This window comes from Chelonoidis abingdonii, chromosome 8, assembly GCF_003597395.2.
Source record: "Chelonoidis abingdonii isolate Lonesome George chromosome 8, CheloAbing_2.0, whole genome shotgun sequence".
In the NCBI taxonomy this organism is placed as follows: domain Eukaryota; kingdom Metazoa; phylum Chordata; order Testudines; family Testudinidae; genus Chelonoidis; species Chelonoidis abingdonii.
The window spans coordinates 16,951,907-16,976,475 of record NC_133776.1 but is presented as its reverse complement, the minus strand read 5'-3'; the positions used below and the strand labels follow the sequence as shown (position 1 = coordinate 16,976,475).

At 42.3% G+C, this 24,569-nt stretch overlaps 1 protein-coding gene across 1 annotated transcript; it reads left to right on the top strand.

Annotated features, from left to right (window-relative positions):
* The first annotated feature begins 2,037 nt into the window (after positions 1-2,037).
* On the top strand, positions 2,038-23,713 carry CLDN11 (claudin 11). Its single transcript, XM_032783687.2, has 3 exons — positions 2,038-2,478; positions 5,395-5,559; positions 22,559-23,713. Exons 1-3 carry the CDS (start codon positions 2,253-2,255, stop codon positions 22,789-22,791), a joined length of 624 nt encoding a protein of 207 aa, XP_032639578.1. The 5' UTR covers positions 2,038-2,252; the 3' UTR covers positions 22,792-23,713.
* Positions 23,714-24,569: the final 856 nt, after the last annotated feature.

Here is a 24,569-nt window from a genome sequence, read left to right as displayed (position 1 = left end):
CAAGTCCCATCTAATAAAGAGATCACCACGACAGAAGGATTCTTTTAGAAGGCGTGGTCTTCTTGTGCTCTGACTTCTTTGTAACCAACATTTTTTTCTCAAATCCTTATTTTTTTAATGAAATCTACCACAAATTCTGGACAGCATACAAACAAGAATTAGCCATGTCAAACCAAACAGCACAGAAATCCATATGCAACAGCTTTGTTAATTTAAACATACCACAAAAATATGTATTTTTACTAAGCCCCCCTCATTCTGAACTTTATATTATTGTTCATATAGTGCCCACAATGTGCTAGCAGCTGTTTTACAGACAAAGCCCCTGACCCAATGAGCTTTAAATCTAAATAACATACAAATAGGAGCTGGGATGTAATAAAAAGTAAAGTGAATGACAGGAGAAGGTTAGCATGTGTCTTGTTAGTTCTTGTGCTTTTGTGTAGTTCATTTGCTGAGGTGTAAGGCTGAAAGAACTTTTAGAAGAAGACTTGAAGTTCTAATATTTTTCAAAGCTGAAAAATAACTATCTGACAGGGAAAACGTTTCATTTTAATTCTATCTAAAATAATTATCAAATTCATGTTTTCTCTCTTTTTATACTTATTTCTAAGATTTGAAAAATGAAGATTTTGGAGGTGAGATTCTTGTTAGAAGTTGACTAGTTCATTTCTTTTTATAGCCAGGGGAATGATTTCTCACAAGTTTGCAAACACTTTAACAAACTATATGCCAAGTAAGACCTTCTCTGATCAATCTGAATTCATTAGATGAATCTGATTTCTCCACTCGAATGACAGCGATGAGCAGCCCATGGCTGCTATTTATTATCAGTATCTTAATGGTAGGGAGCAGCTTCCAATGCTTTCCTTTAACAGCTCCAAACACAAATTAAGAGGAGAGAGCATTTGATGTAACCTTACTTCACATTAGATTCTTCCCTTACACAGTGCACTGGTAAAAGAATTCCACTAGTGGTCTCCACAGGCACGTTTTATTTGTACAGATGCAAAGCACTGCAATTACACTCAAATCTCTTTTGACAGATTCCAAACTTTGGATACTGCAGCACTATACAGTTTTGCTAGAACTCTGCTGAGATTGGAAATACTTTATGCTTTTTTACAAATAAGTATAAGAATAGGAAGGTGTTTTGTGTCTCTTCACCCTTCTTTACCCTGGGTCAGATAAAGAAGGAAAAGTGCATTTTTATTTCTTTGACATTAAAAAAAGTATTGCTTCTCTCTTTACAGAATAAATAATCTGAAATGCACAAACTTAAGTAATTATGAGAGAAAAATCAGTTATTCTGGATGTCATGATTGAGAAGCAGAAATAAGAAGATGCTGTAAAGTGGATCAGTGAGTCATTTTGAGTCTGAATTACAAAGTACTTTGACAACTGGGGCACAGTAGAGGTAGTGCAGGAACTTGTCTCTTCATCCTTTCCATCTACAGAGAAGGCATCAGAAAAGAGCCCAAGGAAAATATGACTGATCTTCACTAGGCTGCTTACTACAGATAGCTTCTGTTTTGGTAAGAGGATCAATTTCTTCTTTCCAGTAACTTTATCTGCCAACTCTATTCCCTTCCTCCCTCCCCACTCCATTCCACTGGGAGTGTCTTAGTGTGATGACCTGTAGTCAGCCCCACAATGTTACGTAACCTCCACTTTTTCTGCACTTCCAACAGTCCAACTATTTGATTTTTTTTTTTAATTAAAGCTCTGGCCTTTCCTTTTATTAGTTCAGTTAGTGAGCGAGCGAGAGAGAATGTATTTATAAAAATGCAAAGCCACACTCAACTCTATTACATTCTGATGGGTTTAGTTCTCTGACAGTAACATAGGACCCCCAAGGGAAGGTAATAGGAATGGGGTAAGTTTACATTTCTGTACCCTTCTCTTCTCCACCCCTTCCTGTGTGCTGATTGGCTAGTTAGTCTTTCAGCTCCTTCTTGATTAGCTGGAAGAAGTAGGGCTCCCTGTGTTACTCCTCCCCTCTCTGTCAGTGGGGCTGGCAGGAGTTCCAACCACTCCCAGAAGCTGAACTGATCAGAGGCATCCCTGCCACTAGAGCACCACTCAGGATCTGCTTACACCAAACTCCAGTCCTATCTGCTGACAGCTTAGGGCAGGTCGCAGCACTTGTTTTCTTCAGCACGAAGGCTGCTCCAGCTTACAAAGCCCAGTCATCTCCTTTACTCTTTACTTTTTGTGCTTTTCCTTTCAGCTGCCTGGCTTGACAGCTTAACATGGTTGCCACCTGCTTGCACCTAGTTGGATTTGTCTCTAGTTTTGTTGGCTGGATTGGAGTGATCGTGGCAACAGCCACCAATGAGTGGGTCGTGACTTGTGGCTACACCATCACCACTTGCAGGAAGATGGACGAGCTGGGATCCAAAGGGCTGTGGGCAGATTGTGTCATGGCAACAGGGCTCTATCACTGCAAGCCACTAGTGGACATCCTCATATTGCCAGGTATGGGCTCCTTGCTGTCTCCCTTTTGATACAGAGATGAAGGGACAAGTCCTGCTCTAGAGTGAGACCATGGCAAAACTCCAATTGATTTCAACAGTGCAGGATCTCATCCACTAATTATAATACACATAGAATTCAAAATTCTATTAGATTGATACTATCCAATAGTTACAGCTAATATTAAAGATAGATTATGGCTAATATTTTAATGATGTCTTAGGTATGATTCTATTTTATTACACTGTCAATGATCTGCTTTATTTTTTATTCTTATTTGCTATCATTCTTGATACACAAATTCTCTCTCTCTCTCTCTCTCTCCAACTGAGTCTTCTGAGTGCTACTGCCATACAAACAATACATTATAATAATAGGATATGGCCTCGAGTTTTGAATTATACAATTATTTCTATTAACTTTATTATCTGAAGTCAAAAATTAAAGTTTTTAAATAAATAAATGAGCTGTTCTTACAAATATAGATCTACTGTATTAACATATTGATGAGTATAATTAATTTTTAATACTAGATTAACACAATTGATTTTAATTTAGAAGACTAAGTCTTGATATTCAAGTGCTTTCTGCTCCTGTTAAGACTATACAATATAGAATTTTTAATTATACAGTTATGCCTATTTGCTATATTTAATTACTGTTGATATTTGCTAATTGTGTAATATGCTAAACTAATTTCACATTAAAGTCCAACTTAAACATGATGTGTCACTAAGTTTGATTATGTCCTTTTTGTGCTAACCAACCTTTTGGATCTCAGCATATGGATTCTTCGTACAATCTTGGCATCTGTGAATAGTTTAGCTAGCTGGTAGCGTTATCCATTTCCATCATCATCAATTTTGTAATACTTCTTCGTTGTTCCGTGACTTTGGCTGTATTGTGTGTAGCTACTCTCAGACACCTCCTCCCTACAATTCTGGAGGGGTAGGAGGAGGTCTGCCAGCCATTTTTCAGTGAATTGTTTTTCCTTATTTGTTCACATTTTTAAAAGGTGCTCTGAAGAGGGTTTCAGTGAAGGTGGAAAGGGTCTGGATTTGTTTCAGATATTGTCAGTCAGTCAATGTTGCAGAGCATTAAATTTTGTTGATCACAGGGTTTCTTGTAGTGTTTACCACTATGGTAACTAATTAGACTCAGCTTATATTTCTGTTTATTTTCCTGTGCCTTAGTTTTTAGTAAATTTTATTTCTTGTTTATTGCTAGTATAGTGCCAAACTGCCAACAATATGCTTGCTGCTGTAGAAGACACTAAGATAACCCGTCTTGAAGAAAAAAAATTGTACAATTAAATTTTCATTTATAGGTAAATACATCTTCTAGCAGCAGAAAACCAATGCCCCTCTTCAACAAAAATAACATATCACAGCTCAAAATACTTCTTGCAGTAACTTCTTTAATACCAGTGGGTATATATCAGGGACTAATTTATCCTGATTTGCCTAGTAGCTGAAATCCACACAGTACCTCTTATTGAATGAGTTAAAAGGATTTAAAATGAATGTGTGTGTACGTATGTTTAATTGGGATCGATTCTACTGAAACCACACAGGGCTTTTCAATCTCGTTTACCATGCGCTTTTTAAAGAGTTTGTTTTCAAGCAGATGTTCAAATGTACACAGAATCTACATGTCCAAGAAGAAGAAAATGCTTGAACCCTGGTTTCTCATCTGCATGACAATTAATTCTGTGACTCTTGATTCAAGGCACTATTTGCAGATATACTATGTGGTATAATCAGAATTCCTGAACTCATGAATCCTTTCTCCTATGGCAGTGCTGTCATTTCCTTCTGTTGGACAGGATGGGAATGGGAGCTGGGAGTATATGTGCATTTCCCCTAGAACCTCCCTATCCCATTAAGAGTGTGTCTGGAGCAGATAAGAGACATCCCAACAATAGGAACAAACTTTGCACCAAAGCCAAACAGGTGACCCTTTTAACAAAAACAAATTTTAGCATTATTATTATGTATGTAATTACTTTGTTAGTTATAACAGGAGCATATGGGACTTCACAGACAAATATGAATGACAAGTGCCTCGTCCTGGGACACTTACATTCACAAGAGCTATGTGATCTCCTGCTGTCTTGTGTTGGGCTGCTGTTGCCTAGGTGGCAGGAAGCTCAGTAGAGGACATGGTTTACCTGTCTGCTGAAGTGGGAGGGGGTTCAGCCTATTAAACCCTTGAATCCTGTGATATCCATATTGGCCTTAGGGATTTGTGGAATTACTATTTGTTAGAACTGGTGCCCATTTCTCAATCCACCATCTAGCCTGGCTGATCAAAGCCTCTAGACGTTTGCCTCCACTGTGTGTGGGGGGGCTTCAACAGCACTGGAATATTACACAATGAAGTACAGAGTGGAGTTATCTACTGAAGTTCCATTGATTTGGTGGGGGGTCAGTGCCCATCCTCACTGCTGGAAGTCCAACCCCCCTAGATACCTCCTAGGAGAGGCTACCATAGGGTTATGAGGAAGAGGTTTGATATTACAGAGTTGATCATTTCCTCACTTTATGCTCCTTTCAGGATCTATTGGGTTTTATCCCATATCTCAGCTATGTCAGGGTGGTTTTATATCCCTAAGTTAGAAGAATGTAAATGACCCTGAATGCGCTCATTTTGCAGACCACCCAGATGGGCTTTGTGGTGTGGACCATGGACCACTGTCTGAGAACCTCCATTTTAAATTTCCGCTGTTAACCAGGTTTATTTCTGTGTTAGGGATTGGGAACCTAGGAAAATTCCTCCCACACCAAATTCTTCCCTTACTGTCCTCTCCTCTGCTCCCCAGCTTCTTGGTAGTTAGTTGTATAGGAGTGTCTGGCTGAATATCTCCTCCTGTTGTTTTTGTTTATTAATTGAGACTCTGCTTCCTGTCCTTGTCAACAGGCTATGTCCAGGCATGCCGAGCACTGATGATTGCCGCCACAGTGCTGGGCCTCCCTGCTGTTTTCTTGCTGCTGACTGTTCTACCCTGTATTCGGATGGGCCATGAGCCTGGAGCTGCCAAGTATCGGCGTTCCCAGCTGGGAGGAGTCCTGCTCATTCTCTTGGGTAAGATGCACATCTGGCCCCTGGACATACTTCCCTTCTTTTGATTTCAGGATAACATATTGTACAAACTGAATAGGCAGGAGATTACCTGATCCATCATTCAGAAGACATGGCTGTCTGGGCTTGGCCTAACCACAGTCTGGACAAGTGGACTAACTACATAGTCTGTTGGAGAAAACAAATGCATAAACGTGAGAAGGAGAACAAATAAAAGAAGCAATGAATGATGGCAGGGAGAGGAGAAGGGTTTCTAAACCCTACTGTGCATTGTCTTAAGGAGTCCTTTGGCATCTTGCTCCAAGTAAAGCACCCAGCACAAGTCTACAGTAGTGTGATCAGTAGTGATAGACACACAGCTGCCCATGGGTGATTGATTTGGCTAGTTAGCCTGCAGTAGTGTTACTATGTTTGTGGGATAAGGGAGGGGAGAGAGGGAGACATGAATTAGATTCTCATTGCCAGAGGTGCTGGCAATGCCTGGTTTTCATCATCAGTACCCACGCTGTAAAAATTGTTCCAGCGCCCCTGGTCATTGCCCCAAAGTTGCCTAGAGAAAAAGACTAGTCCCAAATTCTCCTTGTCCTAGCTCAGTGCCTGTGAAGCATCACAGGTGCAATCACATAAAAATAAGTTGAGGTGCAAGGGTGAGGAAAGCAGGATTAAGAAGGTACAAGTCATGCAGACATACTGGCTTCAATAACAGGATAGGGTATAAAGTTGAGGGCAAGGACATGTGCCCGCATAACCTCAGCAGCTCTTTTCTACGTGCTCCATCAGTCTTTCCCTTTTCCCCTTGACTCTGAGTTACTCTCACAATTTTCCTCCCTTTCTCTGTAACTGAGTGGGAGATTGTTTTGACCAGAATCGGACTGTGAACTTCATTGTCCCAAGTGTAACACCTGTGTATTCTTGAGGCCTCGTCATCTCAACAACAGCCTTGGTGCCTTGTTTTTATCAGTTTGTTTAGCAGAGGAGGCGGGGCGCGGGAAAGTGGCCTCTTTGTGCAAGGTCTGCCTTGTCATTGGCTTTCTCAGCATGGCAGCCAGCACTGACATCATGCAGTTGTTGAGGTTTTTTTTTATTAAAGTGAACACTGGGTGTAGTTGCCACAGCAGCGGTAGTCAGTGCTGGGGCTTGGGAACTGATGAACAGCTACAGCACATGCCAGGACTGGGGATTCGAGCACAAGGGTTAGTCACTTAAAGAGGAATGGCCACAGCAGAACAGCTCCAGTCACAGGCCTGTCCAGTTCTGAGGTTAGCCTTTAGTTTGCTGTTCATTCTGTAAATAGTTCCAGCAACTAAAACTAAACAAAAACTAAGCACCTATAAAAACACTATGTGACTTCATGTTTTTGAAGAGCACTCTGGAGAAGTCCTTTTGAAGTCCTTGGAAGAGGGGCAGCTCCTCTCATCCCTGACCTGGAGGGAATCCCTTCCATAACTACACTGAGTCTCCGTGCCTGCTCAGTCCTTGGGCTCTCTCCTGAGATTTCCAACAAGGGTATGATGGTAGGTTTTACCCCCGTGTGGCACACAGGGAACGGGGATGAGTCCCCAGAGTCATTTAACAGGCCACTGGTCAGAGGGTAATAATGTAATATATAGTGAGACTGATTCCGTGCCTGTGCTACTGGGCCCTATAGCAGTGCATCTGGATTTTAAAAGGATATTGTCATGACTCATGTCCCTAAAATCAGATATAGAGGCCCTGTGCCAGACCATCCCTATTGTAGAAAGTCAAAATAGAGGGTTAATGTAATGTGTGAACTTATCACTGACCACAGTCTAAAACCTAAAACCTTGAGCACTAAAATAGCCAAGCTTGGCAGCGGGGGATCCTGGTGGAGGAGCGGGAGGAGGGGCGAAATAGTCCTGGCTTGTGTGTCCCGGCTCTGTGGGGTGCAGTGGTTGGTTGATCTGAGTAGAGATGGATCCTCTAGCCATACCATAAAATTGGGATGAGAGAGGTCTGAATAATGGATTTTTCGGTTCACTACCAATTCCAAAAAGTCAGCACAAAAATTTGTTTGGGATCAAGCAGAAGTTTCCCCAACCTGAAACAAAATGTTTTGTTTAGATTGGGACATTTGCTAATGTTTTTAGATTTTAAAAAATAAATTAAAGGAAAATCTCAAAACAAAAAGTCATTTTGTATTGAAAAATCAAAACGCTTCATTTTGAAAATGATAAAACAAAACATTTCAATTTTTTCAGAATTTTTTTTTTGACCAAAACAATTTGGCAAAGTTGACACAGATTTGTGAAATGTTTCGGTGTCACCAATCTGCACTTTTCACCTAAAAAGTTTTCGTTGAAAAATTTAGCCTCACTCTCATTGGGACACAGGAGTCCAAGCAGAGCTGGATGTGAATGATTGGGTAGGTTCCAGAAATCCTGTGGCTGCATCAGGATCCTCTGGAGCTGCAGATGATGAAAAAGGGTCTGGCTTACAATTCTTTTCTTCTCGAGATTTCAGTTACTTTCTCATTATTTGTGAGGAGTTTGTTCCAGCTGAGTAGCTTACGCCAGCTGACTGAGTGATAGGATTTCACTCAGAGAGCAGGTGACAGACAAGCAGGTAACAAATTACAATGACAATGTTATGTTAGCCTATGATGCAAAGAACTGAAATCTCTTATTGTAAACAGTGCTATGCCATGTGCTCATAGGTAGGCTTCTTGTGCCCAAATCGCTACTCACTGATACTGGTTTTACATTGGTGTAATTCCACTTGATTCATACCAATATAAATGGGGGGAGAACCTGGCTCCTTAAATCCAGAGAAAAGCAAAATACATAGCCATAGAAGCACCCACCGTGATACCACACTCTCAGTCACAGTAAGTAAGGGTATGTCTACACTACAGCTGGGAGGCGGCTTCCATCCAGGGTAGACAGACACAGACTAATTGTGTTGAGCTAGTGCTCTAACAATAACTGTGGATTTTGCAGCATGGGCAGTAGCACAGACTAGCCACCTAAACACAGACCCAGGAGGTGGGGTGGGCTTGTAGTCAGGTGACTAGCCTATGCCATCACCTGTGCTACATTGTCCACACTGCTATTTTTAAGCATGCTAGCTTGAGCTGAACTAGCATGTGTTATCTACCCTGTCTGGGACGTACACTCCCAGCTGCAGTGTAGACATACTGTAAATTTCCAACCTAGCAACTTCTTTGAGAAAAGAAAGTGTTAATTTTCAAATGACATGGACCAGTTAATACTCATTAGGCATAATTCTGATCGCTTACTGACTTTTTTCTCCATTGAGACCAATGGAATAACTCCTTATACACACTCGTGTACATGAGATCAAAATCAGTCCCACTGTCTGTAAGGGCTCAGTCCTGCAAGGTATTGACTACCCATGTCAATGGGAGTGGAGTGTGTTCAGGAGGATCAAGCCCTGAAGTGCCTAGCAGATGTTTGGTGCAGTATGAATAAAAATAAACAAATTTCCTAACTCATGTTACCAATAATACTATAGCTGATTAAAACCGAACGTATTTGCTTTCTACTTCTCATGTTGTCTGCTCTAATCCCTTTGGCCCTAGTATAGTACCTTACAGTGCAACGTTGCTTACTCTGTGCATTTCACTGTTCCAACCATGAAAATACATTACTGTAGTCAGTTTTGCTTTTTATTCTAATCAGTTTCAAATCACTCTCACTTTCTGGCTCTCCTGCAGTAGCACAGTGCTGCAATGTTTAAATTGTGGGCATTGCAGGGAAATGCTTAAAATAAAACTGCTTCAGTTAGATTACAAAAATCAGGAATGCATCATAAGCTTTTTAACAATAATTTTTACAACACCTAATTTGGCCAGGCAGTGTCCTTGGAATGTGAATATTGGACTCCAGTCTGTGACTTTGATACTACTGCAGTTTAATGATTTGTCCTCTGAAAAACAAATATGGTGTTCCCAGCCCATAGCATTCAACAGTCATGAGTCAGGCCCCCAAAATCTTGAGACTGGATTAAAATGGTTGTTTTTATTTGCTGTCAGATTATTGAACCTTTGTGGTTCATGTTTTCAAATTTTTTTGAACAACCATGAGGACTAAAAACTTACTTTTTTCTTAAATGAAGGCAGAAAATCTCACTTAGTCACATGACTCCTGGAACAAAGGCTTTAAGAATAATACCAAATATGGTGAAACTTGAGCTGAAATCACAAGAGTTGCCAACACTGTAAATATCCCTATTAATTTAAGAAATTGATGTGCGTTTAGCACTGAAATTGTTAAAAGGAAAAACAGAGGTTGTGATACACATTATGGAATTTAAAATAACTACTGAAAACTTGCCAGGAAAATAGTGGGCTCAGATATTCCATTGATTTAATATCCACTGAAAATAGCAAGGCTGCAGTAAGAACAATTGTACATGTGCGCACCTCTCTATCTTGTTTGCTGACGTATATTTTTATGTCTGCTTTAATCTTGTCTGTACTAGGGAATTGATCTATTGCTGCAAACAGCTGTCAGAAGTGATTCCCTCTGATTCAGTGCTGAAAACAGTTAAACTGCTAGCGTTGATGGAACAAAAAACAGAATAGCAGCCAAACTGTTGATACTTGTTTTGTGGGGACCCATTGCTGATAACAAAAGGTCAATTTCCTAGTGTACATTGGGTGGAGTGTGAAATAAAGGATGCTGAAAAAAACCCCAAACCTACTTTTCTGATATTGAAAATTAAGACAACTGAAAACCACATTGGATACTTAATTTAATTGATGGTACATTCATCTAAACAGGAAGCATAAAAGGGGGTTGAGGACTGGTGTGAAGGATAGAGCAGTGTGAATCTAGCTTGACATATTGTCAAGGGAAGTGAGTCCCCACTACCTGCCTTATGCTAAAAGCATTGGAAAGTATCTGCAGAAGAAATAAGTAAAGACAGTGTATATTAAAACAGTATTGGAAGTCTGCAAAAGAATAAACTGGGGTCAGCCAGTTCTCTCATAATAGCCCCATTCTTGGAAATCTGATAGTTTTGAATGTTATAAAGTCACATTTAAAATAAAATTATCACAGTCAAGAAGGAAAGAGTGTCTTTTATTTTTCAATCTCAAATTTCTGCTAATCCTCACACACGCTAAAGGAAAACTCCAGATTGTTTCCCCTTTGGGAATCCACAATCATTTCATTTTGTTTTAAAAGAAATGTTTAATATAAAAAGAACCCCAAAATTCTGTTAAAGAACTGGGAAGCTGCCATTTGGGTAGAATGAGGAAACTCGCTCTGTATAACCCTGAATAGGAGAGAACAGGAGACACATTGAGGCAGATTTCAGGGAAATTTCCTTGTGTAGTGACACGCTCCTTCCTCAGGTATAACACTGTTTTAATATACACTGTCTTTACTTATTTCTTCTGCAGATACTTTCCAATGCTTTTAGCGTAAGGTAGGTAGGGGGGACTCACTCCCTTTGACAATATGTCAAGCTAGATTCACACTGCTCTGTCCTTCACACCAGTCCCCAACCCCCTTTTATGCTTCCTGTTTAGATGAATGTACCACCAATTAAATTAAGTTTATAATAAAGAAAATTAAGAGTTTCAGTGCCATGGTCTGAACCCTTGCAGGTACATGTCCAATCGACATTAATGGCATGGTTGGGTTTTAATGTGGAGGATATGACAATGTGAATTTATAGTAGCATGATGGAACAAGTATAAATGTATTGCGTGTCAATGCCCAGTCTCATTTGTGAGGGGTCATGGGCTGGTTTAGTCAAAATCCTAGGCAATATTAGCAGGAAAAGAGCAGTAGAGGCAGTTTGTATTCAGACAGCTTGTAGGGAAACCTATTTCAGTAAACCCTGAATCCTGCCTAAAAATTACCTCCAAAAACTCCTGCCTTTTCCTTGCATTGCTATACAGAGCAAGTTTTCTTGAATCCTACTCTCTGTCACTTCCAGAGTAAAATCAGAGCCTGCTGACTTGTAGAAATATTGAAATTGTGCCATGTACTTTCCCAGTATTTCTTGTGGGATTTAAATTGAAATGTTACCCATGCCAAGTATTGGAAATCCAGCAGAGTTTAAGCACATCACTCATCAAGATCAACAGACTTATTTAGAACTGGTGGCAGCTGGTGACAACCAAATGGGGGGAGGTGAAACTGACTCATAGAGTGTCTTTGATTGGCTTGTGTTGCACAGAGTTTCCCAACGTTGTCAACATCAAAATAAGGTGATTTGCGCACAGTTTAGCTACATATACAAGAGATGTTATTGTTTTGATGACCCTGAGAGCTCTTCTCATATCAGAGCAAGTGTTTTCTTCTATCCTGTGTTGTGGGGGAGAGGTCTGGAAGGATAAGGCTCTTATAGTCTATGGACATACATATATTTTTTTTACCCAGTGCTGACAGAAAAGAAAAGATGATTGTACCCTTTGTGGGCAACAAAGAAGCTTTTTACATGAGCCATCAGCTGGCTTTGCAGATTCTCAGTTGAAACATTCATGTTTGAAAACATTAGAAACTCATGGATTTTCTTGTTTGTAAGAATCAGATAAAGCTGACCTACATGCAGGACAAATTCCATTTTTTTCCCCAAAAAATGTCCTTTAAAATCCACTGGGTCTTTCTCTTTGGGGAGGCTCAAAATTATTATTGGCTTTATTAGCATCCTTCAAATGTTCCTCTCTTTTCCATAAACAAATATTTTCTCTAATAATAACTGCAGCGATTAGGGTTGCAGTCTCTGCTTTCCTAGACAGAATCATTCATTAGTTCTCTGTTTTAACCAAACAATTTTCCTTTTTCTTCCCCCCCTATCTTTCCCCTTACAACTTTAATTTTTGACACAGCCTCAAGATATCTTTTAACAAGGTTGGTGGAAATCTGTAACTCTGCCATAGTCTTGTTATTGTTTTGCTCTGATTCCCTGATAGCCACAAGGACCGAGTCCAGCACAGCTTGCTCCTGCAAGAAATAAAATATTGGCAGATTGATTCTTCTCAGATGTATGAGCCATAAAGAAATATTGTTTTAGGGTCCAATACTGTGAGTGCCTTGTACCATCAACTCCTATTGCCTTCAATGGGTGTTAAGAGCACTCAGTGTTTGCAAGATCAATGATAGGAGAGTGATTATTATGAACTCTCCTAGAAATGAGCATGGTCAGAATGCAGGGGCATGTTTTCTCACTGCTCTCAACAGCCATGATCATATCATGCCAAACTGTATTTTTTGACCCTGGTTGCCTATAAAGTGCTGTGACAAAGTTCCTCCTCTACTTTGGTGGGTGTTGCACTTATCTGGCAGTTTTGCTCACCTCAGTGATCTTCCCCACAGTCTGGGTCAACTTCTCCTGTGTCTGATCGGGAGTTGGGAGGTTTGGGGGGAACCCAGGCTCCTTCTACTTCGGGTTCCAGCCCAGGGCGCTGTGGATTGCAGCTGTCTATAGTGCCTTCTTTAACAGCTGCATGACAGCTACAACTCCCTGGGCTACTTTCCCATGGCCTCCTCCAAATACCTTCTTTATCCTCACCACAGGACCTTCCTCCTGGTGTCTGATAATGCTTGTACTCCTTAGTCCTCCAGCAGCACACCCTCTCACCTCACCTACCCTCACCCTCTCACTCTCAGCTCCTCACACACACACTTCCTCTCCTCTGGCTCCCTTCACCTGACTGGAGCGAGCTCCTTTTCAACCCAGGTGCCCTGATTAGCCTGCCTGATTGGCTGCAGGTGTTCTAATCAGCCTGTCTGCCTTAATTGGTTCTCGCAGGTTCCTGATTACTCTAGTTGCAGCCCCTGCTCTGGTCACTCAGGGAACACAAAACTACTCATCCAGTGACCAGTATATTTGCCCTCTACCAGACTCCTGTACTCCACTGGTTTGGATCTGTCACATATCCCCCCCCCTGCTCACACCAAGGGATTGGGCAGCTTGGGATGCCAGACAGTGCACACGTGGCAAACCATCAGCATTGCCATGATGGCTCCCTGCTCTGTGTTGCACACGGAACTGGAAAGGTTGGAGGGATAAGAACCACCTGGTCACCCTTGTGTTGTTCTCCTTGTTCCGCTGCATCCATTGAAGGAGGGTCATGGTCGGTCACGAGGACAAATCTGCGCCCGAGCAAGTAGTAGCTCAGTGCTTCCATGGCCCATTTTACGGCGAGGCACTCTCTCTCCACCACTGCATATTTTTGTTCCCTCGGAAGGAGTTTCCTACTGAGGTAGCAGAGAATCCTGTGGCACCTTATACATTAACAGACGTTTTGGAGCATGAGCTTTCATGGGTGAATGCCCACTTCATCAGATGCATGTCTGAGGTAGAGAATCGGGTGTTCTTCCTTCCCGACCATCTGTGATAGAACAGCCCCCCAACCCTACTTCTGATGCATCTGTCTGCAGGATAAATTCCTTGGTGAAATCAGGGGCTATCAGTACAGTGTTACTGCAGAGGGCCGTCCTTAGGTCTGTGAATGCTTCCTCTGCTGCATCAGACCATCTTACCAGATCAGGTCCACGGGCTTTTACTAGGTCTGTCAGGGGGCTCGCTCTTGTGGCAAAGTGGGGGATAAATCGTCAGTAATACCCCAGTAATACCCCAGTACACCTAGGAACGCCCAGACTTGTTTCTTGCGACGTGGTCGGGGCCAATTTTGGATAGCCTCCAATTTGTTCATTTGGGGTTTTACCAGACCTTTTCCCACAATGTAGCCAAGATATTTGGCCTCCGTAAACCCCACAGTGCACTTGGCAGAGTTTACTGTAAGGCCAGCTCACCTGAAGGTATTGAGGACTGCCTCCACCTTCTCTAAGTGGGTTTCCCAGTCTGGGGTATGAATGACCACATCGTCCAAGTAGGCAGCAGCATAACTGGTATGTGGGCGTAATAGCTTGTCCTTGTGGCGCTGGAAAGTAGCCAGGGCCCCATGTAGTCCAAAAGGGAGGACAGTATATTGGAAAAGACCCTCTGGTGTAGAGAACGCAGTCTTTTCCTTTGTGTCTTCCGCAAGGGGAATCTGCCAGTACCTCTTTGTCAAGTCTAGGGTAGTCAAGTACCGGGCATTACCCAGATGGTCCACTAGCTCATCTATGCGAGGTATGGGGTATGCGTCGAACTGAGATACTTGGTTTAGTTGCTGGAAGTCGTTGCAAATCCTTGTGGTGTCATCAGGTTTTGGCACTAGCACAATTGGGCTGGACCACTGACTCTGGGATTCTTTGATGATCCCCAACTCCAGCATTTTTTTTACTTCTGCTTTTATTTCCTCCCTTTTGGCTGCTGGTACCTGATAGGGCCTCATTGTTATTCTGGCCCCAGGGTTCGTGACGATGTGGTGAAATGCCTCAGATGTTCGACCCGGTTTTGTTGAGAACACATCTTGGTTCCGGAAGATCATGTCAGACACCTAATTCTTCTGGTCTGGTGTTAAATCGGGAGACACTCTCACCTGTTTGGAAGGCTTGTTTTCCTGGGTTAGGTCTTTTCGGACAGTTATGATGCCTCTTGTGCATGCCAGGGTTTCAGAAGGTTGATGTGATAAATCTGTTCGTGTTTTCGGCGTCCTGGCTGCTGTACCTTGTAGGTTACTTCCCCTACGGGTTCAACCACCTCATAGGGCCCCTGCCATTGGGCCAGAAGCTTGCTTTCTGCAGTGGGTACCAACACCATCACCTGATCCCCTGGTTGGAACTGTCAGACTTTTGCCTGGTGATTGTAATGGGTTCTCTGGGCCTCTTGTGCCTTTTCCAAATGTTCCCGTACAATAAGGGTGACTCGGGCTATCCAGTGTTGCATCTGTATTACATGTTCTATTATATTTCTCCCCTCATTGGGTTCCTCTTCCCAGATCTTTTTGGCGATATCTAGTATGCCACAGGGGTGACGCCCATATAATAACTCGAAGGGGGAAAACCCAGTTGAGGCCTGAGGTACCTCCCAGATAGCGAACATAAGATAGGATAGTAGGGTGTCCCAATCCTTCGCATCCCGACTTATCACCTTCCATATCACAGCCTTGAGGGTTCGGTTAAACCTTTCTACCAACCCATCAGTCTGTGGATGGTAGACTGATGTTCTCAAGGTATGTATATGAAGCAGCGTACAGAGGTCCTTCATTAGCTTTGACATAAATGGGATTCCTTGGTCTGTTAATATCTCCTTTGGTAGCCCCACTCGGGCGAAGATCCCCACCAGCTCTTTGGCTATCATTTTAGAGGCTGTGTTCCTCAGGGGGACGGCTTCTGGGTAGTGAGTAGCATAGTCCAAAACAACAAGTATCTATTGGTGGCCCTGAGCCGTCTTCTTCAGGGGTCCCACTAGGTCCATGGCTATTCACTCAAAGGGGACCTCTATGATGGGATGGGGTACTAAAGGTGCCCTCAGGTGGGGACGAGGACTATGCAGCTGACACTCCGGGCAGGACGCACAGTATCTCCGCACTTCTTCATGTACTCCGGGCCAGAAGAACCATCGTAGGACTCATGCCAGGGTCTTCTCTACCCCCAAATGCCCCCCAAAAAGATGACTATGACAAGACTTAATACAGCGTTCTGGTGTTTTGGAGCTACTAGGATCTGCTGTACCTTCTGCCCTTGTACTGGTGCAACCCGGGATAAGAGATTCTTCTTCATTAGGAAGTAGGGTCCTGGTCCCTGGGTTTTCCCTTCCACGGGGACCCCATCTATTTCAGTCACCTCCTTCCTAATGTTGTCGTACCTTGGGTCTTCAGCCTGGTCTCATCCAAAATTTCCTCTCCCGGGGCTAATCTGCCCAAAAACTAGGGGAACAGTCTCTGTTGCCTCTACTGGTTCAGAAGCGTTAGGGTCGGGGTCAGACGCAGGTGCTTCTCCCTCCTGGGTGGCTTCCTTTTCAGCTGCTCAGGTCCGCCTACCTACGAGAGCAACCCTCTGGCTTTGAGTCAGTATTCGGGTTCCCAAGGCCTTAGCTGCCCTCCTTTCCCTTTTCGACTTTCTACCCTGTCTGGGTATGGAAAATAAATCTGGGGATATTTCAGAGAAGACTAGGGGTTGACAGTCTACTGTGGATGCCTCACTAACTTCAGGGTTCCCTTCTTTCTCCAATTCTCCTACTGGGAGTAAGTCTCCAAACCCTGGGAAGTCCCTCCCTGTGAGCACTGGGTATGGGAGTTTAGGGACTACACTTACTGCTACCTCAGTAGTGTTCCCCTGAATCTCGATTTTTATTGGGATGGTGGGGTTTTGTGGTACCTCCACTCGTGATACCGCTGGGCCCGCACTACGGTCGTTACCCCAGATCTGGCCAGGATCTCTGCTTTCAGCTGGGTGTAGTCTGCTGCAGCCTCTTCAGGAAGATCATAGTAGGCCTTATGGGCCTCCCCACACAGGAATGAGGCAAGTATGCCAGACCACTGATCTCAAGGCCAGGCCTCCCGTAGGGCTGTCCTCTCAAAGGCCAGGAGGTATGCTTCTACATCATCCTCCTGTGTCATTTTCTGCAGCCAATGGCTGGCCTGTATGATCTGCATCCCATCATGGCCCCAGTTCAGCTCTGTAAGGGTCTTTACCTGGTTTACCAGTTCCCGCAACATAGCTTGGTCTTGAGAAGCCTGGTCCATCAGCAGGTGATTAGTCTCTTGCTGCAGCCGCACTGCCTCCTGTTGGGCGGCTGCCTGGACACGGGTAGCCTCCAGCTGGGCCACCGTAGCTTGTATCAATGCCCATACTAAGTCATTCATTGTAGTGGAAAAAAAAAATAAACCCTCTACCTTTTTTTTTTTTTTACCCTCCCCTGCTCAACACCAAGGATTGGGCAGCTTGGATGCCAGACAGTGCACACGTGCAAACCATCAGCATTGCCATATGGCTCCCTGCTCTGTGTTGCACCGGAACTGGAAGGTTGGAGGGATAAGAACCACCTGGTCACCCTTGTTTGTTCTCCTTGTTCCGCTGCATCATGAAGGAGGGTCATGTCGGTAGAGGACAAATCTGCGCCCGAGCAAGTAGTAGCTCAGTGCTTCCATGGCCCATTTTACGGCGAGGCACTCTCTCTCCACCACTGCATATTTTTGTTCCCTCGGAAGAGTTTCCTACTGAGGTGCAGAGAATCCTGTGGCACCTTATACATTAACAGACGTTTGGGCATGAGCTTTCATGGGTGAATGCCACTTCACAGAGCATGTCTGAGGTAGAGAATCGGGTGTTCTTCCTTCCCGACCATCTGTGATAAACAGCCCCCAACCCACTTCTGATGCATCTGTCTGCAGGATAAATTCCTTGGTGAAATCAGGTGCTATCATACAGTGTTCTGCAGAGGGCCGTCCTTAGGTCTGTGAATGCTTCCTCTGCTGCATCAGACCATTTACCAGATCAGGTCCACGGGCTTTTACTAGGGCTGTCAGGGGCTCGCTCTTGTGGCAAAGGGATAAATCGTCAGTAATACCCATAATACCAGTACACCTAGGAACGCCCAGACTTGTTCTTGCGACGTGGTCGGGGCAATGGATAGCCTCCAATTTGTTCATTTGGTTTTACCAGACCTTTCCCACAATGTAGCCAAGTATTTGGCCTCCGTAAACCCCACAGTGCACTTGGCAGAGTTTACTGTAAGGCCAGCTCACTGAAGGTATTGAGGACTGCTCCACCCTTCTCTAAGTGGGTTTCCCAGTCTGGGGTTGAATGACCACATCGTCCAGTAGGCAGCACAAACTGTATAGTGGGCGTAATAGTGTCTTGTGGCGCTGGAAAGTAGCCAGGCCCATGTCGTCAAAGGAGGACAGTATATTGGAAAAGACCCTCTGGTGTAGAGAACGCAGTCTTTTTGTGTCTTCCGCACAGGGGAATCGCCAGTACCTCTTTGTCAAGTCTAGGGTAGTCAATACCGGGCATTACCCAGATGGTCCACTAGCTCATCTATGCGAGGTATGGGGTATGCGTCAAACTGATATACTGGTTTAGTTGCTGGAAGTCGTTGCAATCCTTGTGTGTCATCAGGTTTTGGCACTAGCACAATTGGGCTGGCCACTGACTCTGGGAATCTTTGATGATCCCCAACTCCAGCATTTTTTTTACTCTGCTTTATTCTAATCAGCCTGTCTGCCTTAATTGGTTCTAGCAGGTTCCTGATTACTCTAGTGCAGCCCCTGCTCTGGTCACTCAGGGAACAGAAAACTACTCATCCAGTGACCAGTATATTTGCCCTCTACCAGACTCCTGTACCCCACTGGTTTGGATCTGTCACAGTGCTGCATGGTTTTTCAGTTGGTCACTGCTGGCTTTTAAAGTCCTTAAGTATGTGGCCTCTGGCTGCATGTGAAACTTCCTCTATAACCTGGGGACATCTGTGTTCACAGACCAACTTCTTCATAGGCATCACAATCATGCTGTAGACTGGAAAGCCATTATACTATGCCTGCAACTTTATGAAGAAATCCTATAGAATTTAATTTTAAAAAATCCTTCTGCAGTAGAATTTAATAGATTTCAATCCTTGTTATAGAATCCTACAAGATGGTTCAAAAGCCCAGAAAAAGGATCTCATTTTCTGTTTAATTCTATAGGTTTTTAGAGTAACTTCTATAGATCCCTGTTGGTTCTGTCCCTACTAAATTCTATAGATCTTCCCCCACAGGGAAGTGGAATTTGCTCCCCAGTTAAAATCTATCTCACCTTTCTCTGACCCCTTAAAAAGAAGTCTGAGCTTTTTTCCCCCTCAAGCTATCTTTTAACCTGAATATTGTTATCCATCTCTCCTCTTAATCTTTCCCATCTCCATTCCTTTTTGGGACTTTCTCCGTTACAGCTGATTCCTTCTTGTTGCTTATTCTGATTTTTCTGAGAGTGTTTTTAATTTGCCTATATTATGTTTATGTTGAAGTATGTTTTATGGTGCCCTGAGTGGTGAGGCACTTCCTAAATGCATGTAGGACCTTTCAAGGGAGAATATTATAATAATAATGAGAAAGGGGCCCGAGTCTCTGCTCACTTACTCTGGGGTGACGCTATTGACTTCCCTGTAATTGCTCCTAGTACAAACAAGAAGAGAATCAGGCCTAACCTGCATAGTTGATTTATTTCAGCTGAGGATCTGACACACAAATTTTACTTGCTTACTAACAGATATTGCTTTTATGTTTGAACTGGAGATGGGTTTTCTCTGCCTCCTATGGAATTTTCCTTATTTCTGAATACCTTCAAATCATCCATTCCAGGGATGACTTTTGTCCTTGGGCCATAACTATACTTAGGTTTTGCAGAATTTAATTTTTATTTTAAATCATTTTAATGGGCAAATCAATGTTTATTTTTAAATATTATTTTCAATTACAATTTTCACACTAGCTGCAAAATGATGTGTTTTAAGCATTTTTTCAATTTTTATCTATTTAAATGTTCACAGTTGTGGGAAATTACGGGAGGCTCAGACAATGTGGGGTCAGACCATAATTATTTAATAACAAATAGACCTTGAGATTCAAAAAGTTAAAGCTTTATAACTGTTAATACAAAAATTGTCAACATCACATCAAAATATACAAAGTAAATATCCTTAAATCAAACTCTAATATGTTGTCAAGCAGCATTTTTCGTATTTTTCCTCAATTTGTGTATTTATGGTGAAACTGACATTTACCAATAAATACCTAATCCCTGCAGTTCTAATTAAACTTCTATATGTTGCCTTTATAATGCATCAGATTGCACCAAATGGCAAGTGTTCTTTTGGTGTTCTTTAAATGTCTGTGAGGATATTCCTACTTTCTCTCTTCCACTCTGCTCACATCTCTCCTAGAAAGCTTTTATCCTCCCACCTTCAGTTTCCCACCCTTTCTGCCAGTTACTTAGTTCAAATACTGAAGATAAGGTTCATGAGAACCCACAGAGGGACTGAAGGACAATGGGGGAGAGAGGGCACACTCACTGTTTTCTCAAGGAAAAATAGGCTGCTCCAGTCACATCTGAACTACGCACATTGAATACATAGACAGTGCAAGTCTCTGGTTTCTGCAGAAACAACGGGGAGTCCCTGTGGCACCTTGGAGACTAACAAATTTATTTGGGCATAAGCTTTTGTGGGCTAAACCCCACTTCATTAGATGCATGGAGTGAAAAATAGAGTAGGCGGGTATATATATTACAGCACATGAAAAGATGGGAGTTCCTTACCAAGTCAGGAGTCAGTGCTAAGGAGGCCAATTCAATCAAGGTAGATGTGGCCTGTTCCCAACAATTGACAAGAAGGGGTGAATATCAACAGGTTTCTGTTATGCAAGTGCATAGTGCAAGTGAAAAATATTCCTTCTACTATGCAATATAAAAGGACTATGAAGTATCTGCATACTCTAACATCTATGGTGCGTTTATGAAAAGGTCCCATTTATCTTCTTTTCTGATTGGTAGCAGTGGTTTTTAACATCTGTATATATCACAATAGCATCATTTTGCATTCTGTGTGATCCTGCTCTCACTGAAGTCAATGGGAATCTTTCCCTGGACTTCATTGGGAGGTAGACCTTGGAAAGTAACTGAACTATTGAATGTGCTCTTTAAAATCTTAAATATAGCCTTAGCTTGGAGTAGATAAATGAAGGGAAGCAAAGGGAGAATTAATTTGCCTACCCTGTCAATAGCCCATGGAGTCTGTGCACAAATGTATTCTATGTGCACTAACTGTAAAATATTCAGGCTAGTTACACTTTATTTGTTGATATGGATAATAGTTTAGAAAATCACACTTATTTACTAGCTATGATCCGCACCAGTTGGAAACTCCCTGCATAATTCATAGCGTCATGTGCCTCAACTAGACCAATCCCAACTGGCTGTGTTTTGGGAGGATGGTTTTCATGTCAGTAGTATTGCTAAATCTGCTGAGACACTGGGATTGGGATTGTGTATTTATTTACGTCTGTGTAAAATGGGGGTCATTCTGATCTGGTAGCACTTTGCTCTGGTGTACATGAGCTGCTGGGCAATGAGTGTCAGGCTCCAAGTGTTTTGCTGTATTGAGTTCTGGTTGGATTGTCTATTGATATTATGCATTTTGATGGCATTTTACCAGTCAGATGCCAGTGCCTTTATTTGTTTTCTTCAGCACTAAAAGCAACAAAGTAAGGCCTCAAAAGCCATTCAAAGTATAGCCACTTTCCCCCGGCCTTGTCAATCCAAAAGTTAACTTGGAAGAATGGATAGTTCACTGCTTGTCTTTAGGGGTTATTGGAGTCAATTGCAAGAAGTCATTAAAGTCAGAAGTCATTGACTTCTGTGGGGCCAGAATTTCATACCCTCTGTTTCTTCTTCTCTTACTGTGCTTTATAAACTTACTGGCAAGTGACTTTCATTAGTAGCACTTAACGGTTTGTAGATAGGCTTGAAAGGGTTAAATTTGAACTGATAAGTATTGGTAATGTCCGTCCGCCCCACTGGATCATAACCTGCGTTTCATTGTTAACCGTCAAAATAGATAGAGAAAGCAGCGTTAAATGATAGGAAGAGAGAGTGAGGACCTGAAAAGGAATTTGCTATTCCATCCTGCTTAAAACCAAAATATTAAGAAGTGAATATTGTGAAATATTGTGATCTATAAGTTTATTCCTGAATCTGTTGCACATCTTGACATTCATTGAATGTTGATTGTTAAACAATGGTGAGTGACCCTGAGGTCTTAAATCTTCTGCAAAAATGAGCCAATGGATAAAGATCTCTAGCAGTAAAATCTACTGTGATCTGCCAGGTCCCTAAAGGACTGAAAACAGAATCCTTCCAATCTTCCGTGCCATCCTGGAAGGTCACTGATGTCAGTGGAAGCTAAGGGCATTTTCTGTCTCCCAGGAGGTACCATACGGGATCAAGACTCAGTGCTTGAAGTGCTAAGTACCTTGCCATTTTTACTGACTTTGGTGGGAATTGTATTTGCTCAGTCTGTCTTGTGATCAGGCTAGCTGCAGAAGCCTGTGCCTCACATTTGTTTAACGTAGTTCACGTGACTACATCTGTGATTGGACTGGATTTATGTGCTGCAATTACTATTGTTTTTAATGTCTCCCCAGCATTGTGTGGTATCGTCGCAACTATCTGGTTCCCTGTGTCTGCTCACCGTGAGACCACAATTGTGAGTTTTGGATACTCCCTTTACACAGGCTGGATTGGGTCTGCCCTTTGCCTCTTTGGTGGCTCCGTCATCGTCTGTTGCTCAGGAGATGCTCAGTCGTTTGGTGAAAACCGTTTCTACTACGCGTCGGGATCCAGCTCTCCTACCCATGCTAAGAGTGCTCATGTATAAGCAACCTTGAGACTCCCAGAGCCTTCATCATCACATGCTTTTACTGGTGGACTTGGATGCTTTGGGTTTGCTTGTACTGTCGCACACCATTGCCAAGCTCCACAGTAGAGGATTTTTAAAAACCATCATGAGTGCCTGATAAAGCATGAAACCCCTACTTTTGCCTTAAAAGAAACGTCTAGCAACTCAGACCAGGCCATTCCCCATTTACATCTTGCTGATTATCCGTCCTAAGCTCTTGCATTCATGATGCTCTTGGGTAGTTCCATGTTAGCCGTTGGTTGTTTAGTTATTCTTTTTTTCCCAGCTCCCCTGATTATGGGAGTGTTGAAGAAAAGAGACACTCTCCCACTGTTAAAGTGACTCAGATAGCTTCTCTGAATGCATTACCATAGGCTTCTCCCCCACTCAAGGTCACTTCTTTGGCAAAATTAGGATGGAAAGGGCAGGGACAGGGAGAGACTCTGTGCATTCCAGGCACACAAATGTTTCTCTTTTGTAAGACTGGGGGTGGAGGGAAGGTTGTTTGCCTTTCTCTGTAAATACTTCTTTTGGAATTTGATCATTTTAGTAACAATGTTTTTTTAAATTCATCAGTATGAAGGAAATGAAACCCAAAGGTTTGAATTACAAGATAAATGATACATTTGTATATAGCTTTAAATTACATGAGGGGGCTCTAATCCCCACTATCCATTTTATTTTTTTGGTACAGATCGGTTACTAAAAAAATGTATTTTTGCATTGATTTTTTTAAAAAAATTTCTTTTCTTTATTCCAATTAATTTGTGTTCTGAGTTGCATCCTTAAAGTGGAAGGGTTTTTTAACATGCAGTATATTGTACCAGTTACAAACACAGTAAATTCCAGTGAATACTGATGATGCCTTTGTACTTTAAATGAAATATTGTACAATAAACAACAAAGTATGTGCAAACACTGGCTTTTTCTTCCTCTCTGTCTGTCTGCAAATATCTACTCTCTGTTATGTTTTTACTCAGTTTTTCCAGTGATTCTGAAGGATTTTCTTGGTGATTCAGGGAGAGTAATTCTACTCTGTAGTTGGTCTGTACTGCTCAGTATTGTTTTGACGCTGTGTTATAATTAGCAAAACTAAGTAAGTATCATACTTCCTGTGCAGAGGGTATTTACAGTACCGTTCGTTCATTCCTTGTATTAACGTTCCAAATGATAGCTTGAGTCAGCGTAATTATCAATAATCTTTTCTATGTCTGGAAAACATAGAAATCAATATTGTTAAAGTGATACAACACAGTACTGTGGACATAGTTATACCATTATAAAAGTGCTTACACGGATATGGTTTATAAGCTATACCAGTAGAAACACATGTAGAACAGAGTAAGGGCATGAACATGGGCCCATAGAAGTCAATGTTATAGCTCTCATTGATTTAAATGGTGCATGATTAAGCCCTAATTGTGTCCTCACTGGAGGCTGTGCTGATTTAACTATTTTGTTAAATCACATCCTTATCTGAAATAGTTGAAACAATTCAAAAACTGTGTAGACCAAATCTTGGATCTAGAAAAGGGAATAGCTCTGATATTAGCAAAAGCAGTAGTGTGTTCTTAACTCAAATTACCTACCTTGAGTTAAAATGGTAGTGAAGACATGGCAACTTTGCTTTTAATTTAGGTTAGCAGCTCGAGTTCAGTCCCAGCTCCACTATTGGCTTTAACTTGAGCTGCTAATCTGAATTAAACACCAAGTTGCTGTCTTCATGCCTGTTTTAAACAGAATTAAGAACATACTTT